Here is a 26,384-nt window from a genome sequence, read left to right as displayed (position 1 = left end):
GTTCCCAGGCTGGCTGTTTGCTTGGTAAGGGGCTGAGCTGCCTTGTTCAGCCCCTTGCAGAACTGGGAATTCATCCGCAGGCTCCTCGGTGGGAAACCTGCTAGTAGTTCACAAACTGCACCTGGCTCGAAGCTATTGCTGTCTCCAGCACTACAGAATGTGAGATGTTGTGAGATGCTTCTTCTTTTACTACTACAGAGCCTTTTAGAGATGTTTGTTTTCCAAATTTTTCTAAGACTGTTACTCTTTCCCCTCTGTTAGTAAAATGAGGAGGAAATGCCTAAATGGGGTTTTAAACCTTCTTTTTTTTTTTTTTTTTTTTAAATAAAAGCAGGGGGACATAGCTGGAGTTCATTCTGTTGCAGTACAACTTCAAAGCCTCACACTTTCAAGTTTGCCCAGAAGTGGTGAATCTCATCAGAAATTACTTGGGGTCTGGTTTGTTTTCTTTTTTTTTTTCTTATTTGGGCCATATAGGTCACAAGTTTGGTTCACAAGCCTCATCAGTAATGCATGGTTGAGTATTGTCTATACTTACTTCATAGTTAGGTTAGCTGAAATTGAATATATTAAAGGAATAATAAACTCTTCTCCAGCAGGGTATTTATATGAAAATCATCAAACTATTCTGAAGCATTACACAAGTTAGAAACTTTAGTTGGACTAATAAAAGGTGATGTAGCAAGGGACTAAGGCAATATGAAGTGATCTGGTTTGTGTGCTCTAGATAGAGTGCAGACGTGTCATTTTACTAGTTTTTCTTTCTGGTCAGACATGGCTTTGCCATTTAGGATGGTAAAACTGGTAATCAACTTTTAAATGGCCATTTTATGTTGAACTCTGCGTGTTACTGTACAAAAGTGTGCTAAGGGGTCTCCATCTGGGAAGTGATTCAATAAATAAAGTACCTGCTTTACTGAATCTTTTACTGAGCAGTGTTTCTGATACAGTTCATTTCTTGCATTTTTTTAATCTGCAGACCTTGGTAATGCTCATGGTTTTACAAAATTCAAACTTTTCAGTATTTCTAAGGGGAAGTGAAAGGACTCAAAATTAGGTGATTTTCTTTTTTTTTCCTGAAATCAAAGTATGCATTTCAGATTTTTTTACTGCCATATGCTACTGAATCAGTGTTTCCTTCTGATGGTGCATTGTGAAACAGGAGTTATATTTCTTTTTTTTAAATTGTTGTAGCTTGCTCTTTGATAAGAATATTTAACCACAAATTTCAGCTTACTACATACTACTCTTGTGTTAAGAATGAATCATAAAAGTCTTCTTAGCACTATTAATATTCAAATGGTAGAAGTATCTCTTCATCTGTACTTTTCTCACTCTTAAAGAAATTCGGAAATGTACAACTCAAACAATTAATCCTCACCTATAATAACTTCCAGTACTTTTAAGCTAATGCTTTTTTAAAAATTAACCACAGAATATCCAGATAACAGTTCTGGGGAGACTTGGCTGTTTCCTGGTAATCTGGACTTACAGTTAAATACTTCTTGTAATTCTGAAGTTTTTTGGCAAATGAGAAAAAGTTATTTCAAACTTGTGCAAGAGAGTTTTCAAGATCAAATGTGCTTGTCTGCACTTTGCAATATATGAGTTAGGCAATTAGCTGGTAGAAAATATTAATTCACATTTTCCATTAATTTGTAGACAGACTCATGTCTCCAGAATTTAATATTAGCATTATGAGCTGCATGTGATGCATGGTGGAAGTTCAAACCATTTGATTGTAGTACACTTTTACCATTTTTTAATGATCCTAAGGTAATTTCATCCCTGTCTTGAAAATAATCAGTCAGGCGGGGAATTATTCCCATTTCAACTGTGCAGCAGCTCTGGGGAAGACATGCACTTTCATGGTTTGAGGCATGAGAGAAAAAATATTCCCCTTTCAATAAAGTGTTTAATTGTTCTCTCAGTTGAGAGGTAATGTATGGTTGGCAGCACACTGTGTTTTTTTCTTACAAGATCTATCACTTCTGGCTGTGGGTGGATGTGTAGGGTGTGGTTTCTCTGTGAGCTTAGGTTTCTCAGCATTAGCTAAGATTGCCTTTAAATGAAGAAAAGTCATTAGCAGATGTCCTGGACAGCTGCTGAAGAACAACATTTTCTGCCACATCAACAGCTTTACTGACCCACACCTACTCTTGTAGCCATTCATTTCAGACTAAGAAGTCTGTTCTCCTTTGTAGGAAGGTGCCCATTGACCTGGCACCGGGGCGTCACCATTGTGGTTACAGCTAAAATCCACACAGAGACACAGTTAAGTACAAGTTCCTGAAGAGTACTTAGTTTCAGCTTTTTGCAAATGCTTTCTCTGCTCTGCATGCCTTATATCTTGGGTGCCCAGGTCCCAGGCAGTGTCCTGTATCTCCCAGTGTTTAGTCTGTGATAAATGTATTAGGTACATTTTCACATGCCAGAAATTAAGGAAAGTAAGCCTAGCCATAAGCCTTCGGGCAAAATTGACCTTCTTTGAAAATGTATTTTGAATGTATCACTTTTCATTTTGCAGAATTTTCCTTAAAGCTCACCTGGAGCTTCCCCTAAGCAGAAAAGAGCTACTTCCTCTTTCCATTCCTATTACAGAGCTCTGACACTTTTCCGCCATCTGCAGAAGCTCACTGCCCTGGTGTGGTGATTTGCTGAAGGGTCATTGTCCAGCTTTGTGCATAGGCTACTGATCCTGAAGTAAAATAACAGAAAGCTTTGGGAATGACTCTAGCAAGAAAGTGGGATGCCCCATCGTAGGGAGTTGTCTTGCTGCTGTGCTTCCAAAGTGGATTTTACAGTGCTGTTTCTGTCTTCACAGTTGGATGTGGGCATATCTGTGAGCGAGGACTGTTTGCATGCACAACTTCTACATTGCCTGCCAGAGTCTGTTGTCCTTGTCTGGCATTTCCTTACCTGGCTGCAGATGTAGAAGCAAAGGCTCAACGTAATACCCTGTAACAGAGTGGAAAGTCTGAAATGGAAAGTCAGTCTGTGATTTTAATTCAAGATACGCAGTTCAGTGCTGCCTGTGGGCAGCACAGGAGGCGAACATTTTTTCTCCTTTTGGTGTTTCTTCAGTCTTCTACTCTTCAGGCTCACAAATGCAGTGTTAACCAACACAAAGCTTAGTGTTGTTCTGCAGAGAGCCAAATAACTGATTTAACCTCCTCTATACTCATACAGCAAATCAGTGAAATGAAGGATAGCATTTCACAATCTTTAGAGCTAAAATCAAAGGGAACAAAAATACAGGCTCCTAAAATCTATGCTGGAAGATGACCCTGCCAAGCCTATGTGCACGATCAAACTGTGAAGTATCTGGCTACTTGGTCCTTGCATGTTCTGTTACTTAAAGTAACAGAAGTGGTAGAGTATATGACAAATCTCTGGTGGTCTCTAAGCTTGTTCAGAGTAATATATAGCATTTGAGGAGAAAGAATGAAGGATTGAATCCTTCCTAAAGAAATAATTTCCTAAAGAAATTCTGGACCTCAAATAGTGAATTACCTTGTATTTTAGAGCAGGTAGCTTCACTCCCTAAAATCACAGGATCAAATGTCCTGTGAACATATAGTAAAACAATTTTTCTGGCTCTGAGAGTTCACAGTGCAGATAGCTGAGGCAGACAAAAGGGGCTGAAATCGTGAGCACTAGCTGATGGATGGAGAAACTCTAGCGCCAAGGGAGTAATTTCTGGAGAGTTTTGTGGCAGCACAGCATCAGCAGGATGAAACAGAGCCTGAGCCTGCCCTAGTGCCTGCTGCTCCTAAGTTACCAGGCAAATGCGCTTTAGCAGTGGACATAGGTAAAGTGGCTGTCTAGATTTAGATATAGAATTTCTTTTGCTCAAGTTTTTGCACTGAATTACCCTACCTAGACCAGAAGCTGAATTTTAGGTGCACATAAAAACAACATACCACATATCTGTAAAGTTTGGGATTTGTGTGTCGTGGGTGTTTTCTAGCTGTGCAGAAGAAACCCTATTGAGCCAGTCTGGCACACTTACCCTCATTTCTTGTGTGGCCTACTATGTATAGCTATAGTTGGAGTGTAAGGTTGAGGCTACCAAAAAAATATTTCTATGTTGTCATGGTATTTTTTTTTTTTAATTTTGAAGAGATGTGAATTTTGGCTGAAGTCACCTTGAAGACAAGCTACTTCTGGTTTTGAACCTGTTATGGTTCTAAAACCGCAGTGGAGGTCTGTGTCATGAAATCTAAGCTGGTTTTCCTTTCCATGATATTTGGATATAGCAGACATGATTCTGATTGTGACAGTTGTGAATCAGGAGTAAATTTAAGCAAAATCTTAGGAGCTTTTGAGCATTCTTCTGTGACAGTCCTGCTGGTCCAGTGCAATCTGTGATTTCAAAGTAGTGCTTGATCATGTATGCAGTCTGAAAAGACTTTTTCTGTGCTAAAACCACCTGTAGGGCACCCAGTTACAATGATCTTATCAACTGCGGATTGAATAATTCCCCTTTTTTTTGGTTCCTCCTTCCTTCTTCACTCCCAAACAAGCACATTCCTATAGCACTTCAAAATGCACATCTGGTGAGAGTCTTGTTGCCTCTTCTTCTCTTTGGCAGTTTGACATGGTGATGTGCCATCATGTGTAGCTTGCAGTGCTTCTAGACACCACATCCCAGTGCTGTTGATCTAGCAATACTTATTAGCATTAAAATTTAATTTGAAAATATTTTGAAGTAATGTTGTGGGACAGAGAGTGGGTTACAGGGCATTGACTGTTTTTTAATGTTTTGTCTATTCAAGCCATGTATATTTGTCACAGTGGTTTCTTTCGTAAGCATCTCTGTTTAAATGTTTGTTAAAATATGCTTGTCTGCCCAATCCAACTTTCATATTATCTATGTGAAAAGGCAGGAGAATGTATATAAAGAGCAATCTGTATGTTGTAAACTCTCTCCCTTACAGTTATTGCATCCTGTAGAAAGAGGCTGTTTAGCTGCAGCCTTGTTTTAATTTCATTTTTTAGTTTTCAGTTACACATTTCTGGAGTCCCCCTGACCACTGCTGTTACCTGATGGCGCCTATATTTCATCAAGTTTAGACAAGCAGTCTACCTGGACTTAGGCCCAGAGGAGCTGCCATAACTGATGAACATGATCCCCTCTGCCTGGGAATTCAAGACCTATAGAACCATGATTCCCAAGGGAATTGAAAGAAAACTGTATTCAGACCATGCCTCTTGCTTTTTTAATTTTCTTTGCTGTTCTTATGTAGCATTGCCTTGTACTGATGGGTAGCATACTTTACCACAAGTGAAATCTGGTACTGGTTTGCTGATGATTAGGAGAAAAGATTCTTTTTAACCTACCCTGAAAACAGAAGCAGGAAAGAATAGAGCACTCAGAGACACAAGTTGCTGTGACATCTCTTCATTACTGCGTACAAATGAAGTGACGCGTTATTAAACAAAATAACAACAAATGTTGCAGCAGTACTGTTAGGAAGTTGGGTGGTTTTTTACTGCATCATCATTTTTAGGCTTCCAGAGTTTAGTGGATACAATTGCATATTTTAATTTTGTTCTTGTATGCTGCTCTTTATTCTGTTTTGTTCTGCAAGAAAAACTGCCTTATATAAAGATTGCATATTATCTTAGCTGTAGAATATTATGGTGGATTTTTTAATTTAGAAAATGTTTTTAGACTTTTTTTATGATTGCAGAATGAATGTTAGTGTTCAATGTAATTAAATTTAATTGCATTTCCTGTATGTTTTATTTTTAGTTTGTTCTTATATGCCTTTGTTTCCATTGGGAGTTGTAGATTTGACACATTTTTTTTAAAAGCATGGTGTTGGCAGTCAGACAAGCTCACTTTAAATCGAGGAAATAATAAGCTTAAATGTCTTCTAAATGTGGGGAACTTGTAGTTTCTGCTTAGTGATCAGGAGTTGTTTCTTCATGTTGTTTCAGATTATGTGGCCTTGGTTTTTTTTCTTTATAAGTTTAAAACAGTAAGGTAGGGAAGAGTAATTAAAGGCTGCTTCTTTCTTCTTATTCTATCTTTTATACCCAGGTCAACTGGGCAGACTGGCAGAGCTCTTTTAGCTTCATACATTTTTGCCATTCATTTCTCTTTTACTGCTCATGTTTGCTTAGCACATTGTACCATTACTTGTAGAAAGACTTTTTTCTTTGATATCTTAAGAAAAAGTGGGGTTTGTTTTTCTGTTATTGTAACAGTTTGTCTGACTGACTTACATTTTTAAACATGAGCTGTTTACCCAGGGAGGAACTACAGTGGCTGGAGAACTTACTAAGCTTTGGGTTCACAAATGTGAAGACTGAACAGATAAGGATTCTCAAATTTATTTATTTATTTAAATCTAGTGACTAATAAACATCTGAAATAAAGATGTCATTACTAAAAGGTCATTATTCATTTTCTCTGTGTAAAGGAGTATAAAGTCTGCTGTAGCACAGCACAGGTATTGTATTGTTCACACCTTCCACATTTCTCATCTGCTTCAGGTTTGACATTCCTGGTATTTCCGAGGTTTAAAAAAATAATGATATCAGATATTTTTAAAACTCAAAAAAGTTAAAGGTATTATCATGCATATAGTCACATTAAGATTTTTTTTTTCAGTCACCAACAGGGAAGAGAATTACCATTCTTGAAGTCAAAATTTCATTACAAGTTTTTAACAGTTAGAGAACACCAGAGGAGTAAAGCTGTTTCCTTGAATTGTGGCAGTACTCAGAGGCCACAGGCTTCAGGGTTCTGTTGTCTGACTTGCAGGGATCTCCTGCTTTGGAGTCTATGCAGCAGTTAGAAATAAATAGGGAGAGAGGCAAAGGCTTCTGCCAGTGCAGAGGCTTTTCCAGCTCACTGCTTGGTGGTAAATCAGTTCGAGAATCTATGTCGTGAATCTCACTTTGGCATCTCATGGACTTCCCACTTCCTGGAGTTGGTGATCCTAGTGGGAGCTAGCAGTCTTTGGAAATTTACCAGCTTTGGAAAAGGGAGGGTCTCCAGCTAGACTGCCACTCTGCCACTGCCTCACAGTAAAACAAGTTCTCCTATGGCTGTGTGGCTGAAGAGAAGGTATGATGTCAACACAGAGTGGGGCTCAGGTCCTACATGGACTAGGAGCCAGGAGCTAGGGATATTTGGTGCTGGTAGTGTGCGTGGCTTTGCATGAGTCACTGAACTTTGTGTGTCTTTCTCCACCTACAATGCAGATATTTATCTACCTTGCAGGTGCATTGGTTGAGATTAATGAGTTGTTTGTAAAGCACTTTGAAGATGAAAAGCTCTATAAAAATGCTAAGTATTATTATGGATGAGCTCTTGAGTGCATAATGGCTGTTTGCCTGCCAGTATTTAAAGCAATTTATAACTCACTAAGTATGAAGGCATGGTATGAAGTCAAGTTCTAGTTTCCATTTAGGAAAAGTCACTTATATTTTTTGTTCACCAGTTGAGGTCATACCACTGGCCTTCGGTGTTATCTAGAGTGAAAACAGACTCGAGATTTTTTGAAAGGAACTGTTTAAAAACATTAAAATCATGGGTTTTTCATAAGGGTTTCTTCTCAGTTGGTCATTTTTTACCCTCTTTTTATGACTTGTGTTTTGATTGCCAAATTCCCACATTTTCTACCTTTTTTTGTTTCTCCAAATGCTTCTTCTGACACTTACACTTTCTCTCCCTGACCTTTACATCTGTGTCTGCAGTTGCCATCAAAGCTATGTTCCTCTGCACAGTGGCCACACGACACAGGTTTCCTTAGCCCTTCATCTACCGATCCCTCACTTTGGGGTTTCCATGGCACTCCTTCCCTGAGAAACCTCCTGCCCCAGACGCTCCTTGCCAGCCAGTGCTGCACAGTATGGTGCTCTTCTGCAGGGTGCTTCTGCAAAAATGTCACAGTGAACTGGCTGGCAGGCAGGCAAGAACACTGCCCAACAACAGGAGGGACAAAGCAGCCCTGTGCTTGAGAGCACACCTCCCTAGCTGTGACCTCTTGGTTCACTGTTCTTCAAGCTTTTTGAGCATTGGTTTTTGTAAGCATCCTCCAGTGGCGGTGTGGACTCCCATGTAGGAAGCTGAAACAAACTGATAATGAACTTAGTTTCTAAATAAAAGTCTTGCTATCAAATTCCCCGGTTTTGTCAAGTCACAAGTTGAAAACAACTGCGCATTGTTTGTTATGTATCAGCACCATGTAGTCTGTCCAATTTGGATAATTAAATATTCCCTTTAGCCCCAGTCTGGGTTTGCTGCATTGGGTTAGAGATGTGAAAGAAACAAATGCCTCATCTTTAATAGATTCACAGTCATATATAATTACTTAACTGCAGTCTCCTTCACTTCATAAGATGTGTCATGTAACTAGAATAGTGCGTGTTTTAACTGTAGGAGTAAAATGCAGGAGAGTATGCATGAAAATTTGCATACCACAGAGTAAGGTCTTGTAGTTTATTGGATGCAATTCAGGCAGGAAAATATAGTATGTGGCTATGTTTAGTATAATAAGAAGTGTCAGAATTCTCTATTTTGTCATAGTTATTATATTATATTGCTATGTTTCTAAAATTATCTAGGAGAGATGATTGGTAAATGTTACCAACTGAACTGTTCATTGGCAAAGGGCTTTTTCTGCATGATAACTGGCTGTTCCTTGGAGTACAAGGGAAGTTTGAATTTATTTTTTTTTAATTCCCTCAAGATACTTCATATTGAAAAAATTATTTGAGTGAAAAACACTGGAAATGTTTTATGACATAGAAACAAAGTATGGAAAGTTTGTTCGTTATCCTTTTAGACATTATGTCCTTTACAAATCTGTAATGTCTTTCCCTTCTTAATTTCTGAAGAAAAAGGAGAATGTTGAAAACCAAGTGTTCAACAAGTTGCCCTGCTGCAAGGAAGCCTTAGAAAGGAGAATAAAGGGCTCTTCAGAGTTCCTTGGAGGTCTTTTGGCAGACATACTCTGTAGTGTGCAGCCTGAGAAAACTTCCATGAGTGTTTTTGAAAGTCGCACTGTTGTCTTTTGAGTTTAGATTATAAATATCCAGCCACTCTAACCAGCTCTGTAAAGTCTCTAGCTTTCACATTTTAAAGATGTTTATTTTCAGGTATTCATTGTTAAAACCTGTTTAAAGCTATGTTTCATTTTAGATCAAGCTCATTTTGAACCATGAAGAACTATTGCGGTAATGAACACAATCTAAATTTGTATGTTAATACTTACAGCGTATCAGATGTTCTCTACAGAAATGTGTACACTTCTCAGATTATCTGTTTCATGCTTTCTTGTACATAAATTTAAATTCAGTCCTGCCTTATGTATTTTTTAAATCTGAAAGTCAACAGATGTGGCATAACATTGAAAGAAAATGACAAGTTTGTTGCTCACATGAATTCTAGGTGTTGAGTCTCAGATTTTCTGATAGACACAGGTGAAGATGGAGTTGGACAAAAGCAACAGTGAACTCCTAGCTTACTTCCTTGTAAAACGGAGATGCTTTATGTAAGAAATGGTGCAGTCACTGCAGATCTGCTTGTATTCTGCTTGACTTCTCAGCTCTTGAGTGTGCTTGTAAACTCATCTAGACTTGTTGAGTAGACTTTTCCACTGGACAAAGTGGATAGGCTTCTTGCAAAGACATGCTGGTTTGACACTGAGAGGAAGTGTTGCCCACAGTCATTTGTTCAGATCTGAGCATCAAGTCACATCCATGCCTTGTGAATGAAATGGTAGGTGATGACAAGGCTTAATGTCATTGCCATGTGCTTTTTGAGCTAACATCTGTGGGGTGGCTAGGCAGGTCTCACCTCTCCAACCTATTTCTGGTTGTTCTGCACTGATTACTATTAACATAATTCCTATGAGTCATGGCAGAAATGTGTGTTCTTTAAAGAAGTAAATAAAGTAGTGGGTCTTATCTGGGTTTACAAAGATTTGTTCATGCTCTGACATACCCTGCTAAATCAGCAGAAGCTCAGCTCATGAGAATAATTCTCTTCCGGTTGCTCAAAAAGATCAAGTTGTACCAGCAAGAATTATTTTGCTGTTATAGCTCTGTCCCAGCAGCTTTCTGAGTAGTACTATTATGTTGTCTGTTAGTTTTGAGTTGTAGAGTACTCTTCTTAACTAATACATGTTTTCTGGCAAAAATTAAATTGCAGAGCAAACCAAAGATTGCAGAAGTGACTGTTTCTAAAATCTGCTTGATAAAGACAGTCTTGTTTTTGTTCATTTGGATGCTGTTCTGTCCAAATAACTCTTCTGTAAAAGCTGATTCAGAAAATCAGATACAGAATGATGTAGCTGGTGGACAGACTTTGGCAGGGCTTGCTGCAACAGTATCCCCAGCTGTGGGAACCAGATGGATGTTGCAAATGGGTTGGTGGGGTGTTGGCAGCTGAAAGTTCAACCAGATGAAAACAATCAGCTGGGGTGGCTGGGGAAAGGCAGCGGTTTTCTCATGTCCTATCTGATGTGACAAGAAGTGAGAATGGACTACCAACCACTGCAGGATGAGCAAGCATGGCTCAGGCATGGGCATAACGCTTCCAATGACTGTGCCATTGCTAGGGGAACAGCCATGTCAGAATCAACTTTGTTGTAGCTCTTTGCCTACTGAATGCAGAAAACATCAGGAGCCTTGACGTTTATAAAGTTGTGGCCAGGGCTGTAAAACTCAAATTCACAGGCACATCACTTTTCAGTAGGGCATGCATGTAGATTGAAACAGACTTCACATTTTCCGTGTGAAAAAAATGTGCAGCAGGATTCTTGGCGTGTAATTGACTGAATCTAAAAGTTCTGAGTTGAGTTTACAAATTAGTAATTGATTAAGTGGACATCCCCATAGAGAATTTCATAGATTACTGCCCAGTTTTGCAGACAAGGTAACTAAGTGTGTTCAGGAGAAGTGCCTGTCATATTTAGCTGGCAAGTTAGATTATCTTCATCTTGTGGAAAGCAAAACATTTATTTCTTCTTACAGATTTACTATCTATGCAGAAAAGACTGTGTGAAAAAAGGAAAAGACTTTTCAGTCTAGGAAAAGGAGTTTGAGGCCTAATTTCTTGCAAAGACTCCTTTCTTACTCTATCTAGCTTAGAAAATCAGACAGTGGAATAGTCCAATAAACTGTACAAAGTGAGTGAATAACCTCGTGAAAATAGTTCAGAAATTAGATTTGGTTTTTTTGTTTTGTTTTGGGTTTTTTTTAGCTTAATAATGTATTTTTTAAATAAATGAGTCTGAATGTTTGGTACACTACTTTCTGCCTGTTTTATACTTATGTTCTTTCCTTTAGCATTTATTAGAACAGCTTCCCTTTCTACAGAAGGGCTATGTTATTTATAAATTGGCATTTTATTTGCAATATGCCATATATGAAGTGGGCCGTAGATGGTAGTTACATTGCTTGAGAATAGAACCCTTAATTTTGATGTGTTTTATAAACAATTGGCAATAAATGGCCTCATCCTGTGTCCTTTGACTTTAGTGGGAGCTCTAACAAGTGTGTTTATGCCAGAAGAAGGCGGCTGCCAGCGCAGCGGAGCAGGCAGCGCGCCTTTGCATTCAGCACAGTTGTGTGTCCCCGTGCCAAGAATGAATTTTGCCGATTCAGATTTGCTCAGTTTGTCAACACACAGTTCCCATTGAACTTCGCAGGACGAGAATCATTCTTGGCACGGGGCCGCGGGCAGCCCAGGGAGCGGGGCCGGCAGCGCCGGGAGCTGTGCACTGGCCAGGGGAGCAGCGCCCAGCCTTGGCTTCCCAGTTTCCGAGGCTCCCGTCTCCTGGAGCATGTGTTTGCTGTTGTTGGAGTGGTGGGAAGAGTCAGTGATAAAAAGAGATTTCCTAGGTTAGTTTTCAAGGCTATTTTTTTGTGTGTGTGGCTGTCTGGATGATTAATGTGAGTAGGAAAATACTGTTGACCCATTTAAATCATGTTAGACAACATCCATTGCTCATCTACATAATGAAATACACACTGAACATTACAGCCTAAGTATAAGAGCCAGTGAACTACAAAAATAATATTTTACTCATTTAGATTATGAAGTAAAATATAGGACATTAGTACTAATGATAGTATTAAATTTTAAGCCATGCAAATGGCAATTGTCAGTGAAAAAGAACTATAAGTTGAAAAGGCTATTAGCATTTCAGCTTTAACAGTTAATTTGAGTAATTTCTTTTTTCTGCTAGTGTGCAGCTTTAAAAAGTCTATATGCAAAACATTTAGTAGTAAGTGCAGAAGTGTTTGTTTTATATTGTTATTTAATTTCAGTCATTAAAGAAATGTTAGAAATTAATTTGCAATATTAAAATATATTAACATTTTATATTACCAACAGTAAACTGCAATTTTTACTTGGGTAAAATCAAATATAAAAAATATATCAAAAATAAAATTATTAGTAACCAAGAGATGAAATCATTTTAAGCATTTATTTAAGTACCAAAGCAGAAACTGTAGCCTTTAAAAATACAGATTTTGTCAAATAGAAACAGAATTGTCAGCATTTTAAACTAAATACAAATTTTAAAGTACTGAATTTAGGCTGACAGGTTTCTATGGTTACCTACCTTTCCAATAGTTTGGTGAGATGTGTAAATTGGCCTGTGAGTCACTAGTAATTATTTGGGTTTTGTTTGTTGTAGTTGTAATTCTGTGTTCAGTTTGAATCTAATACATTTCATACCACATGCTTTGGTTTATGTATATTTTAGTGTGTATGATTGACAGTGATTGAGCATTTCTTATGGAGTGCTTGGTTTTTTGTCATAAGTGATGTATGTTGGTACTTCTGAAAATGTAAACAACTTCTTCCTGTATCACTGTTTGATAAACAGGGATTTTTATGCTAAAAAGAGGTCTTTGTAAATGTTAACCAAGGAGATAAGTGAAAGGTGTTTAAAAATAATTTAAAACATCTCCCAAACATTATATTGTACTCTTCCAAATTTGATCCATAATTCTGTCATTATAATTCATTCAGTGACCCAAATGTCACATATTTATGAATAAGCTCCCAAGTTACACATTAATAGCACATAGTAATGACTGACAGGTTTAAAAATAAATGTTTTAATCAGGATGCTACAAGTTATCTGCAGCAAGCTCTTGATTAGAACATCTTCCTTGTGCAGAGCATTTTCTTGAAATAAAAATAAGAGCTTATTTCTACCACCGCCACAGCAATTTAGCAGAAAAAGGTCTAAACTCTTAGACCTCTCTGCTCATATATTTTGAAATCTGGATTAGAGAATGTAATTCCCCAACCTTAGACTCATCACTCTAGCAAAGGACATGTATGTGTTTTCTCAGTAAAGACTTACTGTCCTAACATAACTTGTGTTTTCATGTGAAAACAGGACAATACAAGTAATTAATAACTTTTAACACAAGGCAAGAATTACTACTAGCTGTCAATTTTACCAAATGAGTAGTAATGTAATCTTACTTTATGAAGGTATTCATCCCAAAGTTGCTAGCCATGTGCACTTTTTTTCTTAATTTTGGGATAAGACTGACCTATGATTCAGAAATCATCATGTGTCCTTAGAGATTTGGCTGCAGGTGTATTCAAAATACTTATTGCAGGAAAAAGACCGAATACTTTTTCTCTTCCCATGTGTCAAGCTACACAAAACATCTTCATACAATGTTCAGGAGCATTCCTAAATTTCCTACACAAAGATTACTCTTATTTGAGCAGTGTTGCTTGCCTACTAAAAGGGTGGGAAATGTTTTTTTTTGGTGATCCAGACATATTTTTTCCATTTCAGGGGGAAATTTAAGAGGTTAAAGTAGAATTTATTTTTAACATTTAATACTGTGTCAGGCATGTATATAGGACATAAATATGCCAGGTGAAAAACAGTTGTTTCACAGAGCACCTGAAAAGATTTTAACCCAGTAGGATTCAATGAATGTTAGAGCTGTGGGTGGGTGCATACAAACAACAAGATTTGGTATTGTGCTGTGTGTAAGGACTGTTTGAATAGCTTATTATTTTAATCTGGAACAACTGCAATTTTTTAAACTAACTTGTTCCAATAGCTGTTACTTCCCTACAAAATCAAAATAATTAATACAATAACCAATCTTTCAAGCAAAAGCAATTTCTCTGAGCTTTTAAAAAATCTAAAAATAGATAGAAAGTGCTTGGAAAATGTATTTAAATATGGAAGCCTGAGCAGATATGTTTCTCATTCTAATTTATTCACTTTATGATAGATTAATTTACTCAATAAAGGAATGCAGTAACATAAGAGGAATGTTTCTACTGCTAGTCAGAGAAGTTGAAACTTGCCAGATGCTGTGATCTGGAGCCTAAATTCCCTTGATAGTAACTGTGATTGAAACCCTTAATATTGCTTTGTCCAGCTTTTGTACTGGACTTGTCTCATTTTGTGGAGATATTGCTTTAGACAACACTGTCTTTTTATTTTCCTCTTCTGTTTTTCTATCAGAGAGAGAAAATGTAGTAGAAATAACATTAGGATGGAAGGCTCTATTGGAGAACTGCAGTGTCCTGTTCCCAAAGTTAAGTCTGTGCAGCCTGATCCCGTGTTCTGTAATAGACAATTCATTTCCTTTGGTATATTAATGAATATGTCTCAGCTATAGTTAGATTGTACTCTTTATTTTTTAAATCCTATAATAAAAGGGGGAAGTACTGTTTAATAATATCAGAATTTTACTCAGTTAATTTATTTCTTATACTGCCGTGGTGTAACTCTGTGTTGTGTATGTATACAGAACTGCTCAACTGGTCAAAGGAGGTTTTAAGGATGTAATACTAATTTTTTGTTCTTGTTTGTTAAAGTTGTACTGTCAGTTGCTGCTGATAAAAGGTGGCATCGAGCCAGCTTCCTGAAGGAGCTGTGGGGAGGGTCATGGCTTGTCATGACCTGGGCACTGGTACTTGAATGTTGTTATTATTGGGATGAAGTACCCTTAGGCTGTCATCCTTCCTGTAAATAGAAGGGGTTCTGATTCTCTGTGGTTTCCCAGTTTACCAACTTGCAGAACAGCTATTTTGTTGGCCCTAAGTTTGACTGCATAATGAATTAGAAGCACAGCACTATTCCAGAAGGCACTGATTCATCATTTTAGTCTGTTAGTCTAGACCAGATCATAGTAAGTAAAGGCAGACAAGAATCTGTTTCCCTATAGTTGATAAATTTACAAACTGATTTGTATTGGCATATAGCCAACGAATTGCCCAGTTCCACCCTGTATGAAGTAAGGCCAGAATTGTAATTAGCAAGGAGCATAACTGAGGGCCAAAACTGACTTTTTTGGTGACATGGAGGAGTCACGTTGATGCTGGCAGAGGGGCTGACTCTTCTGCCTTGGAGTCGGTCGCCGTTCGACCATTGCTTTGCTTCATTGCCTCTTAGGAGAGCAACAAGAACAGTTCTGTTAAAGCCTTTATTAACTAAACAAATTCTGTTGTTAATTTCAAAAAAAATTAGATATTTAAATAAAACAATCCCAGTTAGAATATAATGTTTGCAACATACTGGCCTGTGTTTCAATTTATCAAGGTAGGGTCATAAGCATGCTGTTGTTGAAGTTTTCACCAATGTGTTGATGTCGTAACTGAAGTCACATCTATCCTGATGAATATTTCATTTCCCCAATCATGCTATTAAAAACAGAGTGGTTTTACCCTTTCATTTCTGCTTTCTCTTTTCCAGTACCGTTGTGACAGCTGTGGCTGCGTCCTGTTTACAAATTGCTGCTAGTCACATTTTCAGTAGTCCTTACGGGTTTTGCTTTCCCCTAATACATCCAATTAGGAGGAAATATTTCTCGCAAGCACCGACTTGCTCTTCTCCTTGTAATGACATAGTTCTGCAATCCAGGAAACAGTGCTGCATGGTGTCCATGTCCACGATTTCCTGATGTGGGAAAAACGTGTGGAAAGCATCTGGAGAGGAGGAGACCCCCTTTACCAGCTTGTTTCCTGTAAGCAAAATTGGAAGACCTTGTCTGTGCAAATAGATTTCAAAATAGAGTCTGCCCTTTGACTGTCTCCATAATTACACAGCGCTCTCTGTATTTTATTTGGCTGCCAGAGCAGTTAACCCCTGGAAGTAAGGGGCTGATGATGGCGTGACCAGCAGGGGTATGCAGACATGACCATGTGAATACACTCTTGTTTGGAGAAGCCTGTTGTTAAGACCTTCTTGCAATATACTTTTACCAAATTTGAGAATTATTATGTGTTGGATTATGCTGATTAAGGTACGTTATATCCGTAATGTACAGAAAATGTGGAGGTATTAGTTGCAAAAAAGGAAAAAAAAAAGAGAAACAAAAAAAAGTTCTTTCATGGCTTTGATGTAATCAACATCTGTCAACAGAATGAATTTGCTTTTGTTTAATTTCAAGGGCTCTTGTCCTTCTACTTTGCCCAATCAGTTTCAACTTCTGCCTCAGGCATTTCCCTGTGTTGTTCTTGGAGTTTTTTTCTTTTTTTTTTTTCCCTTCTTTTTTTTTCTTCTTTTTTTTTTTTAGCAAATGCACAGGTTATTGCATGTGAAATGTGAGCTGCTCTTCTGCTACACAGGTTACCCAGAGCTGGAAAGAACCTTTAATCTTTCCCATCCTATTTTTGAAGCTTGGACATACCTTTGCAACAAGGGGGGTTACAAAGTCGGTGTTTTATTAGACAGTTAGAGTTACAATTACAAGTTAAGGTCTTTCAAACCACAGCAATTATTTTGGATTGAAAAATGGGAACATTTAGTAATTAGTGGTAAAAAACTAAGTATTCTTACCTAGTTGACTTGGCTGGATTCCACGTATTGTTACCCTTAGTGATTTTTAATACCTCATTTTAAACTTCAATCCTCAGAAGTTTCAGCAAAATGAATATTTGCACAAGTAGCTAAATTATGCTAGAGTAGTAAAATTACCTGACAAGCCAAATGAAAGATCTCTAGTGTTTTACCTCCAAGTGAGTATATATTCAGAAAATCTCCAGTCATTCTTTTTTCAGTTTAAAAAGAAAGATTAAATCGCATATTTTGAAAAGGGTTGTCAGAACAATACTTTTGATGTTGTTAACTTTATCGAAAGCAAGTCGATTTTATTTCCTAAATAGTTTGGGATGTTAATTCTTGTAATCCTAAATAATTCTGGTACTCTGCTTCTGTTGATACTATGACTAAATTATTTTAAAATATGTTAATTTATTTCTTGTCTCTTTTAAGATGTACCCTTTTATTTATTGTAGCTCAGAACTGTCACGAAGTTTATCCATTGGTAATATTTTTGTTATTTGCTTGGAAAATTGAACTTTTTCATGAATAAATACCAGAAATATGGTTGCTAACAATCACATTTGATGAATCATATAAATGAGCAGGTTTTTGCACAGCTACCCCACACTTCATTCATTGAAAACATGGCTTGATAAATTGCTGTAACTGTTAAACAAGAAGCATTAGAAAAGGGCTTATGTGAGAGTTCATTTTCAACATCTCCCGTTAAAAATACTTCTTGACCAGAGGAAAATCACATTTAAATTACTAAAATCAACTTAATTAAGGGTCATTAATAGAGATACACATAAAAAACTCTCCACTCTATGAGTGAAATGGGAGCATTTCATTATATAGTATAACATGCATGAACAGATAACAATTAAAATAGCCCTAGAGTAAAAGGCTAATAAATATAGGGCACATTGTGCTGCAAAATCAGTCACTTAAAAATGCTCCCACCCATCATAATTCTTGAATGCCATATTCAGCCCCTCTGACGGACTCATTTAAAAGAGGAAAAAAAAGTAATTTCCACAAAGATAAATTAATCTGGTAATTCACAAGAGCTCACAGTGCATATTTATATTATTAATCCAAATGAGGGTTTGGAAGGTGTGCTGAGGAATCCAGCGGCTCCAGCAGGACATGCACGCACACGGATTGCACAGTGGGATTCACTGGCGGCTCAGTGGAGCAGTTGTCAGTAATTTTCTGTGCTCGATACATCCAAGCTGCTGATGTGATTTGGTAATGCTGCTGCTAATTCTCCTTAGTGCAGCTGATAGTAAATATTCTGTTGCTCGTGGCAGATGATGTAGCCTTGCTGTTGGGGTACAGAATAAACACATAGAGGGTCAACTTCGTATCGTGGTCGTGCTGGTCTGTTACCAGCCTACCCAGTTTCACATGCCACGCTCTCCGGTGGCTGCAGTTTCTGCTGGAAGATGCATAAATGCCATTTTATGAATTATCTTACAGTAATTAATATACACAGAAAGCTGAACAAAAAGGATGTGCTTGAGCACCAGTGTTGCAGAAGTAAATAAAGGCACTGAGAAAAGCTTTGATGGGTGTAAGGGGTGGGGAGGAGGGAATCTTTGAGCCAGACTTGGAGAATACAGACAGTTGTTCCTGTCTTGGGTGATTGATGATGTTGCTATAACAAATTAGCTGGAAATATGGGAGCTTAAAAAATAAAAGGAGCTGTGGAGGCATTAGAAGGCTTTCTTAAGGAAGGAAGTGTGTGGATGGAGTCCAGATTTTCATTATAAACGAGTAACTTCATTATATTTTAATGCCATTTTATTTAATTTTATTTTTACTTTGTAGGAGAATGTTTTCTCTTATAATTTTTTATATTTCAAATAAAGGTTTAGTTGTCCTGTGTTTATAATTCGTGTGATATAATTTAGGAATTGTATTTTAATATGGTGATACTTATTTGCTTGTCTCATTCCTTCTGTTCAAGTAGTAGATATTTTTGTATGCATCTGGTTTATAATGAGTAGTTAGTAGAATAACAACAGCCTGCAGTACCTTATTATCCTGCTATTTTGTGACAACGCTTGCAGTGTATGCTTGGGAGAACAGAGGTAAAAATTTTATTCCAAATAAAAAGGCATCCCTTCTGAATGTGGGCTAGTCAATAGAAATGCACCCGTGCATATGGTTTAATGTATTTAAGAGTGTGTATTTGGGGGGTGTACACTGGGAATAATTGACAAGCACACTGCGCCTTTTCTTCCCCAGTTAAATTGTGACACAGTAGACAAGGTGCCCAGTGAGCATGCTGGGCATCAAGGAGAGCATTTGAAATATATTTTCATGTATTGATCTCCATTTGGATGTTAGCTGACCACATCAGTGAGTGTGGGATTTTGATATATTTATAGTACCTTTAGCTGTGGTAAGAGCAAGGTACTTCAACTGCACTTTGTAAAAGAGGCAACTTGGCTTACCCTGTCAGAGTGATTGCTGCTTCCGGTGGCCCAAAAGTTGCTGCCTCAACAGATTCTGTGCTTCCAAATTCCAGAAACGAGAGCAAACCAGACAGGGAGTTTGTAGGATGCTTTGGGTTCTCTGGATGTGCTTACAGTTGCAGGTTAGGTGACCCTTTCTTTATTTTTTGTATGCTTGGGTGTTTTTTGTTAATTGCACAATGATTTTTTTTTTCTTGTGAAGGAGACTCTAGGAAAGTAGGTTATGAGGCTGCTGTTTAAATTCTAATTAATAGGCTATCAAACCAATTCATCCCCCTGTTAACTGGGCAGCTTCACTTCCTTGGAGATGCTTTCTCCTGTTTTGAAGCAGGCAGCTTCCATTGGGGTGCTTAGGTTATACTGAGAACTTGAGGTGAGCCTCATCCTTCAGCTCCGCTTTGTTGCCTACTAACAATTTTTAAAAAACACCAAAAAAAACCCACCAGTAAAAATTTGCTTGAGTAAAAGTTTCTACACCTGAGTGAACCTTTCAGATATCGGTACCTAAATGTAGCCCTGACGTGCAAAGAGACAGTCGGGAACACTTCTAATGCGAACCTGATGCAACTATTTCATTCAGTCTAGGTTTGGGGCTCCAAAACAGTGCATAACTCGAATCTTCTGTATGTCATGGAATACTGTAAGAGGGCTGTCTGTGAAAGGTTGCACATGTGGAAGGATAATTTCTGCATCTGAATATGATAAATGCATTCAAAGGAAAGAAAGGAAGGTACAATAGAATAAAAACATGCGAGATATGAAAGAAACTCTTCTAAAAAATTTTTTTTGCGTAGATGCAAAATATGCTGTAGATTAATTTCTTTATTTCTGTGATATAAAAATGTTTAGTTACTTCTGTTTAAACAAAAACTTTTTACTGAAGAGTAGTTATTCATCTGGATTACTTGCCACAAGATTGCTCTTGTATTTGTATACATAATGACATTTTTCAGAAGCAGATCAACTGTTATGTTAAACTTATGTTTCAGAAAAAAACCCTATGTTTAGATTGTAGAACGTTTGAGTAGTGGAAATACACACTGTGTGTAATTGTAATGTAATTGGGCAGTGTCAATAATCCTTTTGAATTTCCTGGTTTTGATGTTAGCATTGTCTTTTGTGGTGCATTATTTTGGTTTTGATGTCTCTGAGAGCCTTTGGGCCCCAATGCCCTTTCTTTTCCTTTTTTTCCTTTTTTCTTTTTTTTCCCTTTTCCTTTTTTGAGGGGGAAAAATGTGTCATTGCCCAACAACTAGGTTTGAGCTATGAAACTTTCATCCCAAATTCCCATGTGAATTAAATAGAAATCTGAATCAAATACTCCAAATAAATTACAAATTTTAATCCCTTCAATTACTTTTGGCCAAGATTAAAAATATCTCCTGAAGGTTTTTCTGTTGCCCCCTGAACAAGATGAACCCCGTTCTTTGTGTCTTGAGCAACAAGACAAAGAGAAACATTAGCTTTGTTATGCTCAGATCCGTGACCAATTCTGCAAAAATACAGCTGAAAATATTGGCTGAAATAACATTAAATCTTTTTTTTTTTCTTCTCTTTTTTTACTATTGTCCCTTATTAACTGCTTTACCAAGCCTTGAACAGTGCAGCCGTGTAAATTGCTCCAAGCAGCAGCCAGTTAGAGCATCACTCCTGTCTGTAAACTGTGGGGAATTTACCCATTCTGCTTTTTAATGCATCAAACCAAAACAGATTTGGTGTTTTATAAAGCTTCAAAGTACTGTTTGGGAAGTTTTTTTGTTCTCATTTCTTCTCATTCTTACTGCTCTTTCTTAAACAGTGCAAGATTTTAATTACCCTTGGCAACTACGTGAGTTCTGTGCTGTGTTTTACATGGTGCCCTTCTTTTTGCATACTTTCCATTTTGTAATGTATAACTAGGAAAAAATACTAATAATTTTTAATTTATCTGTTAACAGGTTCTGTGACTGGCTGCCACATAATCTTTTCTTCTTGCAATCGTAACTACCTGCACAGGCACTCAAGCAATCATCAGCAAAGATGCTTCTTCTTTCAGGGACAAAGAAATACTGCTTACAGTGTAGTTTGGCCAGCCATGGTTTCTCCAGCTCACCGAGTTCCTAAGGTACTGCAATTTCTGTTACGTAATCTGTTCTTCAGTCAGTATACAGTTTGATTGCAGTCACGATCAAGTGTATTTGTTGTCCAACAGCTGGGGGTTGGATCACTGTCTTGTTGCTTGGTCTGGTATTTGAAATAAGAGAGCTGGTGTTCAGCTGTCTACCATGTTAAACATGGTGATGTATTTAGTTATGAGGGAGTTCAAACCTGGGGCTTGTTCAGTTATAGTAGTATAAATGTGAGTATTATTATCTGTCAACAATTCTGGGTCCAGATTCTTGTTTGGAACAATTATAGACAGTCTTACTAGAAGTCAGGAGGAATCACTCATGATCATCTGAGTCCCTTTCTGTATAAATCTCTAGCAAGCAAATTATAAAAATGTTTATATTTTGCTGATGGTTTTATTGTTTATGTCAGAAAGAGGACAATACCTTCTGGTAGCTGTCCTGCAACCCCACCACACATTTTAAACTTGTCTTTTTTGTGCCTGAGTGTTCTTTTTCCTTGCAACATATATTTTTATTTTTATTTACTTTAGAGCCAAAAGGGACTTTTTCATGCAAATGCAAATTTAACATGTGTTCCACTTCTGGTTTCCTTTTTTGCCTTTTCTTTTTTTTCCCCCATTTAATTACAGCATACAGATTAACTGTTTAGTATCTTTCCTTTAGCCAAAAGAAACCAAAGTACCCTTTCTAAACAGTGCTTCACAGGATGTGTATTAGTACTTTTTTCGATTTTGTTTTTCCTTTTAGTATAGATTTCTTATGCCAATAAGAAATGGGCTCGAAATACTAAAAGGTTGTTTGATAGGAAAGCAGATAAGAATGATGGATGTAGGGTTCTTAGCCCTAAGAGGCTGTGGCAGCTCTGTGTGCAGGGACAACATAGGGTTGCATCCTCTATATATTTTCAAAAGCTTTAAAAGCATAGAATTTACAAACTTTATTTTCTGTATTTAGATGCTTCTTTTAGGATAAAGAGGAAGAAATACATTGCCATAATGAAAACTTTTCTTCCCAGATCAGAGTTCTCAGACTGTCTAAAAATCAGTCCAACTCTATGAACTCTGAAAACCTGATGGCAAAGTTATTACTTTTATTCAGAGTATGCCAGAAATCACGTTGAAATAACATAGTGTTTTTTAAGATGTTGGTGTGAAACTGTCCGCATAGCCATTTGTATGTACGCTTCTTTGGGCTTCTCCCTTAACAGTTCTTAGAGGTCAGTAGGATCATATCTCAGTTAACAGGGGACTACCCTCCAAGGAGAAAGCGAGGATGATGCTGTGTATGGAGTTGCTAATGCAACAAATGGTGTTTTTTTGGGGTTTTTTTAATTAAGGCCCAAACTACTGCAATAGGACATTGTTAAGGTTGATACGGCATTAATTTGAAAGAAATGGGAATCTGAAATTCAGTTGATGTAAGTTCACTAAAGATTCACTTTTTATGGGATTAGACATAGAATACCTGTAGGAGTAGCAATAGTCTTCCTATTTAAAGTCCCAACAGAGCTCATTAGTTGCCCCACTCTTTGTTACTCATACACCCTGTTGTTGTATGGTCATGTTGCATAAAGCCTAAATGCCTACTTTGTTTTCTGCCTGCCACCTTGACTCTGTATTTTGTGAAGTCAGTGCAAAACTCACCCTGTGGCTAGCATGGCAGAAAATCAGCCTAGCTGTCATGGGCAAAGGGATTCTTCCACAGCCAGTGAAACAGCCCAGGACCCTCCGAGAGAAAGTGCATTTCCATCTCTGTGCAAGACATTAGTGTTCTTATTAGCTTGCATGTTTATAAACGTCGTGAAATTGTTGTGGATTTTTAAAAAATCAGATATTGAATTTCACCTCATGCGAGGGCTCAGAAGTTCTTTTGTGGAAAAAATGAGGTTTATTACACTTCCCTTGACATAGCAAATTTGGATACCTTTGTGTAATGTTGTAGATGGACAAATTTGGGCACAGCATATGAACTAGATTAATGTGTAAAAGCCTTTGAATTAAAATGAGTTAAATCCTAAGGTTCTTAGTCAAAAAGCAATCTCATGGATTTCTCAATAGGAGTTTTGTCTGAATGAGAAACACGGGATTTGATCAGGTTTAATTTTGAGACTAATTCTGTATGTTTGTCCCATCTTCTTCCCATTTCCAGTGTTTTGATGCCTTTTGTTGAAAATGTCCCTCTTTGCAAAAGATAATGAAGGGTTTTTAAGTCTTTTTCCCAGTTTCCTAACTTGAGACTGTCTGTGCTGGAAGTCAGCTGCAGTATCTGGAGTTTCAGTACTGGAAGGCTAACAGACTGTGTAAGTCAGTAGTAACAGGCAATGTTAAGTTCAAAAGGGCAGTGGAAGAAATACTGAGGCAGCCTTGAGGGTTTGCCCTGATGGCTTAGGAAGGTCGATACTACGACAGAAAGGGCAAGCTGCCATGAAGCAGGAGGCAGTATCTGAGAAAATGATCCCATTGTCATGCTCAGTTTTCTGATCTTCATTTTCAATCCTTTTTCTCCAAGCACATAAAGAAGCCAGACTATGTGACGACAGGCATTGTACCAGACTGGGGAGACGACATAGAAATTAAGAATGAAGATCAGATTCAAGGGCTTCGTCAAGCTTGTCAGTTGGCCCGTCATGTCCTGCTTCTGGCTGGAAAGGGCTTAAAGGTAACAATTACAGAAGTCCCCTAACAGCTTGGGTGTCTTTTATGCTTTCACTTATTTGGGTTTCGTTCCTACTTTTTTTTTTTTTTTTCTTTTAACTCTCCTATAATGTGCATCCAACTTTAAGTTTGATCCTGAAAAAATAAGGATTTATTAACTTGATTCAGTTCATGATATGCCTGTTTAATTATTTCTGTATTTTGGACCTATGTCATGCTCAGTTGTGGCTCAGGTGTAATAGCTCTGTGTTTGTTATCTCCCTTTGTTCGGACTGTATCAAATCGTGTGAGTTTCTCCTAAGGCCCATGCTACATTTTTTCCTTTCATTTCATGGCCCATCTTCTTCATATGTCATTCTTTCCAGCTCTGCATGTGTACAAGCCCAAACTTGGTCTGCCTTCTCCATTCCTGTCTATCCTTCAGCTCTCGCTGTCCTGTGGGATCCAATAACACTCATAGAGCTGCCGTTGGAAAAAACAGCTGCCAAATTCTACACAATTTTCCAGAGTGCATTGATAATAAAGCCTCATGGTTCCCAGAAATGTTCCTACAGTATGCTTTTTGGGATACCTCCCAAGAAAAAATGTAGAGGGAGGAGCCTACTACCCAGGTTTTGCAGATGATGAAGTGCTTTTTTAGCCTTGCCTTGGTATTTCATGTAATAGCATATTGGATAAGGTGAAATGGGTTGAGTAGCTATGAGATGCAGAGATAGATGGGGACTGTAGGTCAACGCCATTGACTTAAAAGGGGATTTTTCTTTCAGCTCTCATCACTATTTCACAAAGGTTTAGTTCTGGAGCTGGGATGGCCAATGAAACTGCCTGAAGCTTTAATCTTACTTAGCTTTGTGTGTGTTTAACTTTTTAATGTTCAGTTATTTCTCAGTACAATAAAACTTACTCATTTAAAGTTAAGGGCGTATATATGTTTCTGAAGAGTCAGGGTACAATGTGGATTTTGAATGAGAGCAGTTTTTCACAAATACTCTTCGGTTGTTATCATGTGTAAATACACAATTATGCAGTATGGTGTAGTTTATGATGCAGTTCATAGTATGTGCCAAATCATGCATAATAGCAAAATACTGCATACACATAATGAATGTTTTGGAGCAAAAATATGTATAAGGTAATAATTACATAACCAGGACCTGTGTACTGGGAGGGAAGTGGCATTTGGAGTTGCAGTGCTGAGACCACTGCCCAGGTCAGTCACAGACTGCTGGGGAGCTCTGTTTTTCACAAGTGTTTGTTCAAGACTCCCCTGACTGGGAGGAAGCTCCAAAACTCTCCCTCATTGACCGTGAACATCTTCTGCTTTCCAGCCTGTTGCTGCACATGGTCAGTTTATACCCATCTGTTCTTGTGCCAACACTGCTCTTTAATTTAAACAGCTTCCTGCCTTTCTTTGAGTCTTCCCCTTCATGCGGGAATAGAGCTGTGCACCAGACTAAACAAACCAAGCTCTTTCAGGCTATTCTCGTAAGCTAAACTCTACATTCCTGTTTTACCTGAAGAGTCCCACCCTCCACCTGTTCCTGTTATCTTGCTGAACCCACCTTGCACGCAGTCCTCCAAACTGGCTCTTGCCTGTGCTTTAGCTACTGGCAGTAAGATCCCCCAATATAACAAGGGTGCATTATAATCCATAGATACAGAGAGATATCGTTTGATCATGGTTTTGATGTTAGCGTTACTGCCTGTGGGACTTCAAATTACAATATGGTATTATATATGATAGCTTTCCTGATTTGAGTTACAGATTTGGGAATAAAGCAGCAGATTCTATGACATGAAAATATTTTATTGTATACCATTGAATTGACCTGCTCCAAATAAGGGATTAGGTGCACAGTAGGTGCATCCCAAACTTGCCCAACTAACAAAAGTATCTTTAAAAGTAAAGCACATAGTGTTAAAAGCAGAGCTTTTCACAGGGTGTAAGCCATGCAGAAGCCAGAGGGCTGTCTGCTGAGTATCCAAAAGCCACATCAAATTGCTTGAGCAGAGCAGCAGTAAACAGCAGACAGCCAAGTACATAGCAGTTCAGTTTGTCTGTGGGCTAAAGATGAAGATGTTTGAGCAAAGGCAGGAGCAACAAACTTACATTTATTCAGAACCAACGGCTTCCGTATTCAATGCAGAGAAGTGCCAAGGCTGCAGCTGCTATCCCAGCACTGAGGCTGCAATGGCTACTGCAAAGCAGGGGGCATGTGCAGTAATCCCAAATCCTGGTCTTGAACCCACGTTCATTGCTCCTCACTTGCCCAACAACGTTTCTGTGCTGAACAAAATTCAGCTGAGTAAACAGACCTGGTTTTATGGTCAGCACAGTACACAAGTGCA

The 26,384-nt window shown here is 37.9% G+C and overlaps 1 protein-coding gene across 1 annotated transcript in view; it reads left to right on the top strand.

Moving 5' to 3' along the window:
* The window catches only part of METAP1D (methionyl aminopeptidase type 1D, mitochondrial), a 45,068-nt gene that overhangs the window by 2,060 nt on the left and 16,624 nt on the right, over positions 1–26,384 (top strand). Inside the window, exons 2-3 of the mRNA XM_082284761.1 lie at positions 21,208–21,374; positions 23,890–24,039. Of these exons, the coding sequence (XP_082140887.1) occupies positions 21,208–21,374; positions 23,890–24,039 (317 nt within the window). The remainder of the gene's footprint in view (positions 1–21,207; positions 21,375–23,889; positions 24,040–26,384) is intronic.

Source organism: Coloeus monedula, assembly GCF_965178545.1.
Source record: "Coloeus monedula genome assembly, chromosome: 7".
Taxonomy (NCBI): Eukaryota; Metazoa; Chordata; class Aves; order Passeriformes; family Corvidae; genus Coloeus; species Coloeus monedula.
Note: the sequence above shows the minus strand (reverse complement) of the source record. Positions and strands in the feature narration are given on the sequence as shown.